The following is a 13704-nucleotide window of genomic DNA, read 5'->3' on the forward strand; positions in this document are numbered from 1 at the left end:
TGTCAAGCTTGTTGACACATTCTCCCCATACAAATCAGTGAACTGTTGGTTCAATTATTTTGTAGTCTTTTTACTTCCTTAATGCCAGTCAACAGAGTAAACATATAAACAGTATGTTGCTTTAAGTGCTCTACTCAGTGCTAAGAAGCGGTGCTATTTGCTGTTTGGTTCGATTAAGGTAAGGATATGTATCATTCCACTGGGGATGGGGTGGGGGGTGTCGCATTGATATTGAGTCGCATTTTTGGCTAGGGGTCAGCAGTCGTATTAATGTTGGAGACGCATTGATTTCCAGATTTACAGTAATCAAACAAGAGGCCTGACCTGCAGTACCCTACAATAGGATGGCTTTATACAGTGTCGGGAATTATGTTAAACTCTTCTGTTGCACATTCTATGTTTCTGTTTTCAGGACAAAAGCCCAATTCGTACAGTTCCAGTGTCTGAAATTTTAGAAGCCAGACAATCATCAGGGTAAGACAGTTTCAGATGCAACAGATAATTATTTAATTCTGGAAAGACTTCAGGTAATTCTATTTTCAAAAGACACCAGAAGTGACCAAGAGGTTTGTGTCAATACAACTCAATGTAATTGTCCTTGGCTCATACAAGACTCTCTCTGTTTTGATACTCAGTTTACCAGTGGTGAAGAGCTGTGAACTGCATAAGTTTCATCTTTCCTCACAAATTAAACCAATATTCAGTGATGTAACTGAAGTCAAAGCTGCGTTTAATCCATATCTCACTCATTGTTTTAAAAAAAAGCAAAATAATTTCGTGGGATAATTTCAAATACATGTCTTTGTGACAGTGAACATGAACATATTGTATGTAGGCCTGCCATACATATTTACTCGAAACTTACGCTTGATCAAAACTTATGGGGGAACTTGGGCCACAGAAGTCAAGGGATGTTAAGCTCCCAAGAGTTACCTCCCTTGTGACAGTTAAGCTCCTTAACCCATAAACCACCTTGTGTAAGGGAAATATTTTCCTTTCACCTGATTATTTCATGATTCAACACAGAATATGACATTTTGTTATATATTTTTTTTAACTTGCTATGTTGTTCTGTGATATATTTGCTACAGAATCTGGTGGAACATAGGCTTCAGTGGGAGGGTGATGTACCACTCCTCTTGTCTGGCCATGTTGTTATCTATATGTGATAGAATTGTCTACTTGCTCTGAATGTATAACGGGGCGGTCGGATAGCCTAGTGCAGTCGTCAAAGCGTTCGCTCGTCACGCTGAAGACCCAGGTTCGACTCTCGACATGGGTACAATGTGTGAAGCCCATTTCTGGTGTCCGCCACCGTGATATTGCTGGAATATTGCTAAAAGCGGCATAAAACCATACTCACTCACTCACTGAATGTATAACTGTTCTCTTTCTTGTTTCAGTGCTCATGTAAACAGGGATAATTTATTTGAACTCATCACATCAAAACGAATATTTTATATACAAGTAAGTATCTTCCAATGTCTTGTTGCTGTTTGTCTCCTGTCCCAGATCCTTGACTCTCAATGGGCTCCATAGTACAGTATGTCACCTGTGCTTGGGCTTGGAGTACGAGCGACCAGTGAGGATTTGTTGTCCACAATGGCCGACCTGACTGATTGTGTGTTACTGTGCCCCAGATTACAGATTCAATCTCATTAAAATCGGATCTTAGGACATCCCATTACGGGCCACGTTGGAACGACCTTTCATCTGACCAATCAGCACCGCTTATCAGATCAGGAACATGACAGTAGGAATATATTTCTTATCATGCAACTTCATAAAGGTTATTGGGTACAATGTGTGAAGCCCATTTCTGGTGTCCCCCGCCGTGATATTGCTGGAATATTGCTAAAAGCGGCGTAAAACCAAACTCACTCACTCACTCATAAAGGTTATCACAGGGTATTCCAAATGACGGTTAGGGGCTGTACGATTGATTCTATCAAAATCATCGTCCATCTCTTGCGTCAGTTGGATAAACATTTGAAATGTAAGTGACTTTCCATAGCCCATGGGGAAGATTGTAATACAATTTCGCTCATCTATGAGAAATTCCAGAATTTTTGTTTGTTAAGTTTTCAAATTTTGAATCGAGAACTTTGTCCCCAAAAAAATTCAAAGTGTAGTCTGGAATTTAAGTCACCATTTTGAAACTTTCTGATTGGCTAATGTCAACTTCCTGTTAGTCATTTCATTGGTCGGTCAAGGTTTGGGAAGGTCGTCTTGGTCTGACCTGTAATGGGATGTCCCCAGATCTTTGCTTAGCGGTCGCGAGATCTAAAATCTGATGTTAATGTGAATATTGCTGATGGTTGCATGACCTTCATGTAGCTGCAGTATTGCCGTTTTCACTGACAACCTTTCAAGTTATATGTCAAGTGTGTCCAAATTTTATCAGCATCTTTCCAGCAGCATTTTAGACAAAAGTACACTAAATAGCTGATAATCCTCATTCATCATGTCATGGACAATGTTATCAATGTTATCAACCGATCCCATAACTTTGGTATTGTCTGATGTCTTGTCCCAATAAGTTTAGATAGAGGTTTTCAATGTATATTGTCTAATATTGTATATTGTATGTATTGTATGTATATTGTCTAATATTCCTGTAGACAAACATTGCTGGAAATCATTTTTTATTTATGATAATTGGACGATTCACTCAGACATTGTATTCATCGCTGCTTCTAAAAACACTTTGTGGGTAAAAATACATCTTCATCATGGATAACCTCGATTGCTTAAGAAAAGGAAAGTTTATTTATTTTTAAATTTACAAATGAGATATTTGCTCGAAATTTTAAACTTCTCCCAGCATCTTCCCAGGTTTTTTTTCTCCCATCACTTTATATTCGTGAAACATTAAAATATTATCTACAATAATGCCTTGTTACTGTTTTCAGAGAGGCTGGTTGTTTTAAGTGTTGTCTGATTGTCAAGTGTTGTTTATTAGGGCTGTTACGATTCACTCGCGTATTCTGTGAATCGTACCGTATCCATTCATGAATTGAATTCGTTATGCGTGGTCACTAGAATCGAAAATTCATGAATATGCAGTCATGTGCATTTACATACTCTGACCCTTAAAATTTACATAAGAACATATTATATGCATAGATTTCTTGAGTGATAGTATTCTAGTCACTGATCATTGTCGCATTTGAGCAGACACTAGTACTTGGATAAGTGAAGTATATTCATGTATAATAAATTATCGTTATTGTTTCACTGAATATAATAAATAATACATCAACTGCTGACTTGTTGTTGTATTTGTGAAAAAATATTCGTATTTGTTACCCTATATTCATTATACGAATCATATTCGCCTTATAGTATTTTCGGGGGCACGGGTGGCCCAGTTGTTTAAGGCGCCACGATTCGCTGTGCAGAGTTGCGTCCCTTTGGCATGCCAGAAACCTATGATTGTCGGTTCCAATCCCGGTTCGCCCCGATTATGTTTCTAGGTTTGTCAGCACCATACCCGTGCTCGTGGGTTTCACCGAAGTGGTAAACGTCTGAGACCTGCATCACTTCGGGCTTTCCTCCCTCATTAAGCTGACACGCTGTGATATAACTGGAATACTGTTAAAAGCGGCGTTAAACCCAACTCACTCACTCACTATAGTGTATTGGTTGCAGCCCTGTTGGTAATGTCTGTGTTCTCCTATGTTCTACAGTGTGATACACCCGACGAAATGCTCAGCTGGATTGATGCCATTCGTTCCCTGCTCCGGAGTCGAAAGATGGAAGAACGAAAGGTGACAACACTGACTCTTTATAATGTACTATTGAGTTGACAGACAGCATCACCAAACCATCACTTTACTCCCACATAATGTTGATATAAAAAAATTACCCAGTATATAGTAAAATATCGTCCAAAATAGAATTATTTGTGTCAGATTTCAAATTTTGAGCCATAAACGCTTTTACATAATGACAATGGGTTATCACGAAAGCTGTTTGTTCTCAAAGATATTCTTTAATCTCAAGCATTCGATATCTCCTTGTATTGGATAAGACAGTCTCCGTGGTCTAGTGGTAGAGCATACGCCTTGAGAGCGGAAGGTTCGAGGTTCAATCCCCGGCCATGTCATACCAAAAGACGTTAAAATATGGTACTTGTTGTTACCCAGCCTGACGCTCGGCATTAAGGGGCTGAAACAAGGACTGGTCAGCTCAGAGTCAGTGTACTGTGTCTGAGTGGGGTATTCATGTTAAACTGCGGCATGGGATCTCAGGGGGCTGGCACTATAAAATCAACATTAGTCCAGACTAGTACAAGCAGCCACACACACACATTCATGTTCCTATATAAGTGCAATAATCTTGGACGTGATGTTATTCCCCATTTTGGGGGGCATGGGTGGCCCAGTCGTCTAATGTGCCGTGATTTGCTGTGCAGAGTTGCATCCTTTGGGCACGCCAGAAACCTATGATTGTTGATTCGAATGCCGGTTCGCCCCGATTACGTTTCTAGGTTTGTCAGCACCATACTCGTGCTCGTTGGTTTCACCGAAGTGGTAAAGTCTGAGACCTGCATCACTTGGGGCTTTCCTCCCACATTAAGCTGACACGCCGTGATGTAACTGGAATTCTGTTAAAAGCGGCGTTAAAACCAACTCACTCACTATTCCCTATTTCACCTCACCTTGTATTGAATAATACATGTTATATCCCTTTCAGTCTATGCAAGATACAGAAACCCACCAAACACTAGAAGATGACATCTGTGGCAAGACTTACCCCAAGGAAGTGTGGGTATGAGACAACAACATTGCATGCCTTGGATGTCAATTTGTGTTGATGGACTGACAACTAGTTTCATGCACCGATCTTGTTTTGCATTTGACCTTTTAACCCAAAAGACTGGAGATGAGCCATTGTTGTTACTACCGCATGCTCTCGTACTGGTGTGTCTCACATGTATGAACCATTGTATCATGTATTGTATGGGGATCTTGTATCATTGTTGTATGGGGAGCGTATCAAAGGTTGAAGTGTCTTTTATGTATATTTTCATCTTGTTTTATTCCTAAGCGGGAATGTGATAGATACAGAAAACAGATGTTTTGTCAAAGGACTTAGTTGTGTCATCTAAAATACATTCATCACAAAATGAGATATTATGATCGCAATAAATAGAAGCTCAAAAGTCTTATTAATTAGGGGTTCATTTACAAGTCATAAAAGAAATATAGAGGTTTTTTTGTTTGAAAACTTGTTTCAATGTTTGAATAATATTGATATGATTGGAATAACATACGAAAATTGTGAAAGAAAGAAGCACGCTTTTTGTCCATACAGAACCTCTTAAACCATCAGTGCCCCCAATGTTAATGTGTGCACTGGTAGTTAAGGTTTTACATGTCTTGTAGATTCTGTGTGAGAAAGGTCCCTAGCAGCTCATGCAGCTCGTAAGAGAACATCAAATTATCAATCTGGTGATAAGCTGTTTGTGAGGGTCTGATTGTGTGCTGCTGTACCCATCAGGGACCACTGCTCATACTATCAACCACTGGTTTGCCTGGCCCAGATACAGTTATATACAGGCTGCTGTTACATATACTTTAATACTGCTAAGTGCAGCATTGAACAACAAACAAACAGGGGTACGTACACATGCGTTCTACTGGATACCTATCGACCATGTTTGTTTAATGCTGTAATAAAGAGGATACCACAGTGTGGTTATTTAAAAGACAGGAGTATAAAGCTAAATGAATTTATGGCTTATATGAGTGAACTTCGAAATTTAACATCAAAGCAATTCATAAACATCGAAAATCACATATCAACATTGAAAAATTACTCAAAAATAGAAGTTCCATTATAGCAACCAGGAACCTCATTGAGTGACAATGAGTAGATGACACAACATCACCACACAAAAGGGGGCACCGCGATTTGCTGTGCAGAGTTGCGTCCCTTGGGCACGCCAGTAACCTATGATTGTTGGTTCAAATCCCGGTTCGCCCTGAATATTTTTCTAGGTTTGTCAGCACCTTACCCATCCCCTATGGTTTTATCAAAGTGGTAAACGTCTGAGACCTGCATCACTTGGGGCTTTCCTCCCACATTCAGCTGACACGCTATGATATAACTTGAATACTGTTAAAAGCCGTGTTAAACACTCACTTATCCATCCACCCAATGTGATACCAATTTCAGTATGTTTCTTACCACCAAATTAATCAACAATGCTTTTTTGTGAGTCCACAGATTGTGACATGCCATCAAAGACATTGTTGTGCTTAGTGTCCAGTTATATTTTGTGAAGACCATCCTTGGTGTTCCCCACTGTGATAAGAAGTATTATTTTTTTTTTGTATATTATCCGATCAGTAAAGCCACATATTTATTTATAAGTTCCATGTCTACATCACTATCAGTGATTCAAGAAGCCAGCTGCAGTTTTTAACTCCAGGGCAGAATGATTTTCATGTAAATAAATGATTGACATTGCTATTTATTTTTACGTTTATTTTGACCGACCTTGTGTGGAAAAGCTGGAATAAATCTGTGAAACATTATATTTAAGAAGTATGGTCTAATTGTGGAACACCGCAAGTTTATTCTTTTCCTGTTTTATTTATTTTTGTATGGAATTTATGGTTTACCAAAACCTTGCCCTGGAGAGACCAGAACAAGTCTATATTTCGTCTTTCACAATAAAAAGTAAGATGTTATTTTATGTTAAGCAGGGTTGCTCTTCGATTTACGTTAAAATTTGTCAAAGTAGGATGAACACAGTTGAATAAAGTATCAAACATACAGCATTCCATGTCTTGGGCATTTTGGGCAGTGGTCTAGCTTAGTGGTTAAAGCGTTGGCTCATCACACCGAAGACCTGGGTTTCAATTCCCAACATGGGTACAATGTGTGACGCCCATTTTCTAGTGTCCCTTGCTGTGATATTGCTGGAATATTGCTAAAAGCAGCGTAAAACAATACTCACTCGTGGGCATTTCTCAGTTGTCATAATTTCTCTCGTTCGGCGTTCAATAATGGGAGACTTTTTTTGTTTCTCTGATATAGTCATATATAATAACATCTTTATGTGCATATACACAGAAACATATTAAAATAGACACAGATGCATAGATACCTTGACATAAACACATATACATACATTGTCAGGAATATTATATAAACCATGTCTGCAGCCACACCCAGATGTACCATATTCAGGCAGCAATATATGCACATGGACAAACAGCGAACATGGGGAAATAATGTTTCAAGACTCTTGCAATTTGCTGTGCAGAGTTGCTTCCCTTAGGCATGCCAGAAAACCTAGGTTTGTGGGTTCAAATCCAGGCTTGCCCTACATTTGATTCTAGGTTGAATGTCTGAGACCTGCATCACTTTAGGCTTTCCTCCCGCAAGCTGACATGCCGTGGTGTAATTGGAATACTGTTCAATGTGGCATTAAGTCAGACTTCCGTCCTTCAGACAGAAAGCAATGATCACATGATTTTGTTTCTTGATTGGTCAGCACCTTACCAATGGCTACATCACTTTTCCTCCATCAAGCTGGAGTACTGTTGAAAGTGGTGTAAAGCCCTTCTCACACATTAGTAAACACTGCATTCTTTATGCCTTCGTTTTCCTTCATCAAAATACCCAAAACTTACAACCTCTTTGCTGCACACTTTGTAAAATAGGATGAATATAGGATTTATATCAAATGTATCAACACAAGCTGATTTAAGTTGCAAAATGCTGAGGTTTGCAAATGATCTTTCTTTGTGAAAGAACATAAATTTCTCAATAATCTGTTAGGAAAATCTGTTTTCCGTATGACGTCAAATTTGAAAGCTGACATCTCATCCTAATGTCACTACACCATGACGTCACAGCAACAGAACATATTGACTTTGTACTCACTCCCATCCTCACTAGCCAAAGAGGACAGGATTTATTTACCGTATTTGACGTAATAAGCGCCACGGACATATTTGCTAATATATTGGCTAGTGCACAATCCCAACTAGCACCCCTTCCGATTGATCAATGTACAAAAGACTTATTTATGAGCATATAATATGCACTCGTGTGTTATATGCACTCTTAGTTATGGGCAATTAAATTCTCAAAAAATATATCTGTCGTATATAAACATTTCAGGCTGTCAGCATAAAGCACAAAGTTTATCTTTCAACTCTGTTTTTTTTTCAGCAAAATAATATTCTAATAAGAGCCCCCTATTTCTAATTTTGAGAGCGCCCTGGGCGCTTATTACGTCAAATATGATATGTCATTTTAGAAAGAAATGAATGAAAATAGAGTAAAATATCGTCTAAAATAGAATCACTTGTCAGATTTTACAATTTACGCCATAAATGCTTTTACCAAATGACCAATGGTGATCAGAAAGCCATATCACCTCTAAGACATTCTTTAATCTCACACAAAAGCAATATCTCCTTGTAATGGATAATACCTGTTATTGTTCTCAATACCTAGTCCCCAAACCTCCATACACATTCATTATGAGATGTTACGCTATTTGAATCATTTCCAGGGCACGGGTTGCCCACACGCCTAAGGCGCCGCAATTCACTGGGCAGAGTTGCGTCCCTTGGGGACACCAGAAACCTATGATTGTGGGTTCGAATCCTGGTTCGCCCCGATTATGTTTCTATGTTTGTCAGCACCATGCTCGTGGGTTTCACCGAAGTGGTAAACATCTGAGACCTGCATCACTTCGGGCTTTCCTCCCACATTAAGCTGACACTGGAATACTGTTAAAAGCGGCTTAAGACCCAACTCACTCATTTAATCATTTAAAAAAATGAAAATAATTTGGTTCCCCTTTGAGCAAGTTTGGCGGTGTATGTTTGTGTGTTTACCGTATCAGGGTTAAGTGTAGGGACGATGGAAGGGGATGGGGATGAGCCTTCTGGTTCCTGCTACATGTACTGGTGCTGGTTGGTGTACAATGCCACCATTTTATTTTGTGCACTCCATTGATGCTCTTGCATAATATTTTGTCATTTTATTTTAACCTGTACGGTATGTGTGCACTTCATTCCACTTACTAACTCTGGACTTGTACTGAAACATTCCATACTAACATGAGGTGGGACAATATTTGAAGCATCAGTGTGTAAGCCAAGTTTCTATTCCAGATTGGAGCAGTTTCCGTTTTGTCATTTTAACATGGAAATAGTGTCTCACATAACCTCAACAGGATGCAAAAAGGCAAAAAAGACAAAAATAATATAAGAGTTTTTTGAAGGTTTTTTATGCATTTGTGACACCGGACACCACGGAAAAATCAAATCAATTTTACAACAGATTGAACACATCCAGACTTAACACTCTTTTAAATCACTTTGTCCACATGTGGTCCCACCTCTTATGTCATGTGTTGTATATGATATTGAAGCCAGACCAATCATATTTCTTGTTTTAATATTTAGTCACTTATAACAAGATACAGGAGGTAAACAAATCATTGTCAAAGCTTTTTTCAAAGACACTATATCCTATGTAAGTGTCAAGCCAAAAAATAAGAGTTCATTATTTAGTTTGGACACAGTAAGTTAACTGACAATAGCAACAATTTATCTTGGATTTTAAACTTACTGCTTTAGAAACATTGAATAACTTTATCTTTGTTTGCCACAGACTTAAGGCCAAAATGTGGTCTCTGAAAATGTCCCTGTCTTGTTTACTTTCCAAAACAATTTTCTGGATATGATGTGAAACAATGCTGTAAAATTAGGTTGAAAATATTTTTTTGATATTTTTTCATTTTAAGAAATAATTTAAGCTTGCTTGTTATTAAAATGAAGGAAGAGTTTGGCCTGGCTTGATCCTAATTTTTTTGTATTGATGTTTATCTACTTTTTTATGTTAAACCTTTTTATGGGTTCATAGCCATATATTGTTTTACTAGTGATGCATTCATTTTATTAGTAAACAAACATGTACATGTTTTATTATGGATATGGAGTAACGTGGCCTGTTTTGCATGTACTTGTTGTTTTTACATGTATTAGATACTGTGAGTGTTTCATTATTAATCCTGGGTAGCACAGTGGGGCCTTGACGTTCACTGTGCAGAGTTGTGTCCCTTAGCTGTGAGGATTCCCATGGTGCTGGTATCTAATCCAAAACTTAGGCCTACTATAATCATGGTCTGTCAGCACCTTACTCCTATAGGAGAGCGCACAGATAGTCCAGCCATTTAAGGCACCACAATACACCACAATTCACTGTGGAGAGTTGCGTCCCTTGAATATGCCATTTGAGGAGCTGCAATTCACTATGGAGAGTTGCGTCCCTTGAATATGCCAAGAATCCTATGATTGCGGGTTTGAATCCTGGTTTGCCAGATTTTGTTTCTAGGTTTGTCAGCACCATACCTGTGCATGTGGGTTTTACCAAAGTGGTAAACATCCAAGACCTGCATCACTTTGGGCTATCCTCACAGAGCAAACTGACACACCTTGTGTAACTAAAATCTTTTCAACTCACACCTGCTTGTCGGATTCACCAAAACTGGTAAACATCTATGGCATGCACCATCTGGCTGGTGCGCCATGATAAAACTGAAATACTGTTTACATCGGCATTAAACCAAACCAAACTCAATCATTGGATGATCTTCAGTGTGGATAACCACTGTTTCGCAAGATTGACATTTAATAAATGTTTTATATCTGATGCTGTATATATAGAGCCTTGGGACAGTTATCACTTGGTGTTTGTTTCTGACCCCGTACATCTAATATTTAGTGTATTTCATCGTTGGATAAATATCCTGGACACATTTGCCTCCATAGTTTCACCTCAGAACTGATGTCTCCATCTTCATCTCTCTTATCACAACACAGAAGTTTACACGCTCGTGAGCTTGAAATCAACAACCAATCAAAAAGCCTCCACAGAACAAGATCGGGGCATGGCTGGCCCAGTAGTCTGAAGTGCTGCAATTCGCAGTGCAGACCGTGGGTTTGAATCCCGGTTCATCACAATCATGTTACCAGGTTTGTCAGCACCATACCTGCGTTCATGGGTTTCACCAAAGAGGAAAAGTCTAAGACCTGCATCACTTTGCTTTCCTCCCACATTAAGCTGACACGCAGTGATATAACTGGAATACTGTTAAATGCGGCATTGATTCAAAATCACTCACACTCTCTTATCTCTAACACAGAATTTCTCACAAACCAACAAATCGCTTCAAATCATCAAAACGACTCGACAGAACAAGAATTTGTCTGTGTGGCCTATGAAAAAGAACCATGATATAATTACGGTAGAGTAGACTGTCAGGAAATTACTTTTAACTGGAAAAGATATCTTCCAGAGTTCAATGGATGGAAATCATGAAGCTCCCAATGTTCCCCACCATATCTGACACATCACACAACATGACGGTTCACATATACGTGACATCAACCCTTGTTTTAATCACGAAAGAACAGTGTAATTTGATTGGATGGCCATTTTTAGTATCATGTCATTTAAGCCATACTCAAAATGATGCTATGTGTCCAGGATATTTATCATATCGGAATCAACGTGTAACACACTTGATAAACGAGGATGTCCTTTATTATTATCTGATGCAAACATTACTTTGAATTTGTACAATGTCATCTTGTCTGATCAGTAATGTCTGTTGAGGTGATAAAAAATCTGGCTGGTCACTGCAGCCTGATGGGAACCATGACAACACGAGACATCCTCAAAACCCGGAGGATGTTTTTTTCTGCATCACTTTTGATGTTGGTCCTAATTAGGTTACGTGACACATCTTTTAGTGCAACCACATGACAACAGTATTTTTTGTTCTGTATTTCTAAGTCACAGAAAATAAACATTTCTATTCCCTAAACAAATTTGAGTAAAATTTCAGCTCACATACTGTCTGCTTTTGAGTATTTTATACAATGATAGTTGAATGAAGTTAAATTTTGGTTTAACAAACTATTGTTTTCGTGTTTGACCCAAGTTTGAATGTAGGGGAAGTTCATATATATTTAAGTATCCTATAGCATAATTGTATAACAATTAAGATGCATATGACTGAATTCCTAATTGTATTTCCCCTTGCCAACCGTTTAAATCTCCACAAGGGGAGATAACTGTACATAGACAATTGTGATATTTATAAATGAGATCTTTCTAGATCTAGTCGCAACACACAACATTATATCATGGAAGTATGTTAAAACATAATTAATATCAAGTATATTCAGTCACATTTCAGTTCACTAGAGTTTTAAATAATTATAAATTTCATACCACACGTTCCTGTTTTCGCACCACTGTAAATAATTAAACATGGCATCTGAAAATACATTCTTGCACACACAAATGATTGTTCTTTGACTGCTTTGGCTTTGAAATGTTTTTGAAATATTTCTCATCTTCATGCAGATCACGCAGTTAGTAAACTGAAAATAGTGGGGATTTATCTTGGAGTTTAAACAATGGATAACTTTTACCTGTGTTTGCCACAGACTTAAGGCCAACTCTTTGTCTCTAAAAATACCTTGATAAGTCCCTGACTTGTTTAATTTCCAAAACAATTCTCTGGATACCATGACAACTATGATTTTAAGTTGAAAATATACCATACCTTCCTGTTTTCACATCACTGTATATAATTAAACATGGCATCTGAGAATACATTCTCTCTCAACAAACGATTGTTCTTTGACTACTTTGGCTTTGAAAAGTCTGATCAGACAGCCATTGTTGGCACCTTGACGCCTTATTGTGTGTCACAGAATGAATACATGTGTCATAAATGCGATAATTTGACCTAGAATAAGTCGAAGCTGTTACTTGACAATTGTGGTCAATGCATTGTTCCATACATAAAAACTTTTCAATGTTATGTCAAAGTGCAACACTGACAAAGAATTTAATTTTGATAAATATCATAAAAGAAACAATTGGAATAATAATATAGAGAAAGTTTTAATAATATTGGGGTTGCAGATTAATTTTTTTCTAGTCTCTGCAGTTATTGTTACCTAAGTAATGATATAGAGAGCATTGTCACTGGTAACTGAAACAAGGGTAGACCACAGCAGCAATGGTAATACTTCAGTCAATGAGTTGTGTTATGCCCTTCCATAGAGTAGACAGTAGTCACTGCTTTATGTACCGGTAGTTCAGAAGTAGGAATAGACTGAATGACATCATAATCTCTTCATAACCAATAGCTCTTTAGGTTCATCAAACTTGGCATTACCGACTGGTATTCGTGATATTAGAAAAGGAAATATGGTTTGGTACACTTACGTAGGTGTCAAAATGATAAACTAGGGTTTTTAATTTAAAAAGTTTTATATATGCTGCTCAAAAGAAGTTAAAGAACACCTGATTCTTTGATATACTATAGTTAATCTGTCTCGCCATGACAGATTAAGTTTAGTCATATGAAACAATCAGGTGTTCTCTAACTTCTTTTGAGTAGTATATATCAATAGCAGATTTCCTCTCTTCTGTACACTATGATGTAACTGAAATACTGTTTAAAGTGGCCTCTAACCAAACTCACTTAAACATTATTTTTTTTAATGTCTCAAATTTGCTTTTCATTATGATATAGTGTTATTTAAAGCAAATACATTCATTGATTTAGGCTTAATAATGACTGTATTTTCAAGTCCACTGTGTTTCATAAAGAATGGTATTATATTCTTTTGCAAACATTATTGC

General features: G+C 37.8%; 1 protein-coding gene across 1 annotated transcript in view; it reads left to right on the top strand.

Moving 5' to 3' along the window:
* LOC139452062 (pleckstrin homology domain-containing family A member 1-like) overlaps positions 1-13704 on the top strand; it is a 79508-nt gene that overhangs the window by 60608 nt on the left and 5196 nt on the right. Inside the window, exons 9-12 of the mRNA XM_071233364.1 lie at positions 413-474; positions 1404-1467; positions 3690-3770; positions 4699-4773. Coding sequence (XP_071089465.1) covers positions 413-474; positions 1404-1467; positions 3690-3770; positions 4699-4773 — 282 coding nt within the window. The remainder of the gene's footprint in view (positions 1-412; positions 475-1403; positions 1468-3689; positions 3771-4698; positions 4774-13704) is intronic.

Source organism: Haliotis cracherodii, unplaced genomic scaffold, assembly GCF_022045235.1.
Source record: "Haliotis cracherodii isolate W230 unplaced genomic scaffold, xgHalCrac1.p SCAF_9, whole genome shotgun sequence".
NCBI classification, from domain to species: domain Eukaryota; kingdom Metazoa; phylum Mollusca; class Gastropoda; order Lepetellida; family Haliotidae; genus Haliotis; species Haliotis cracherodii.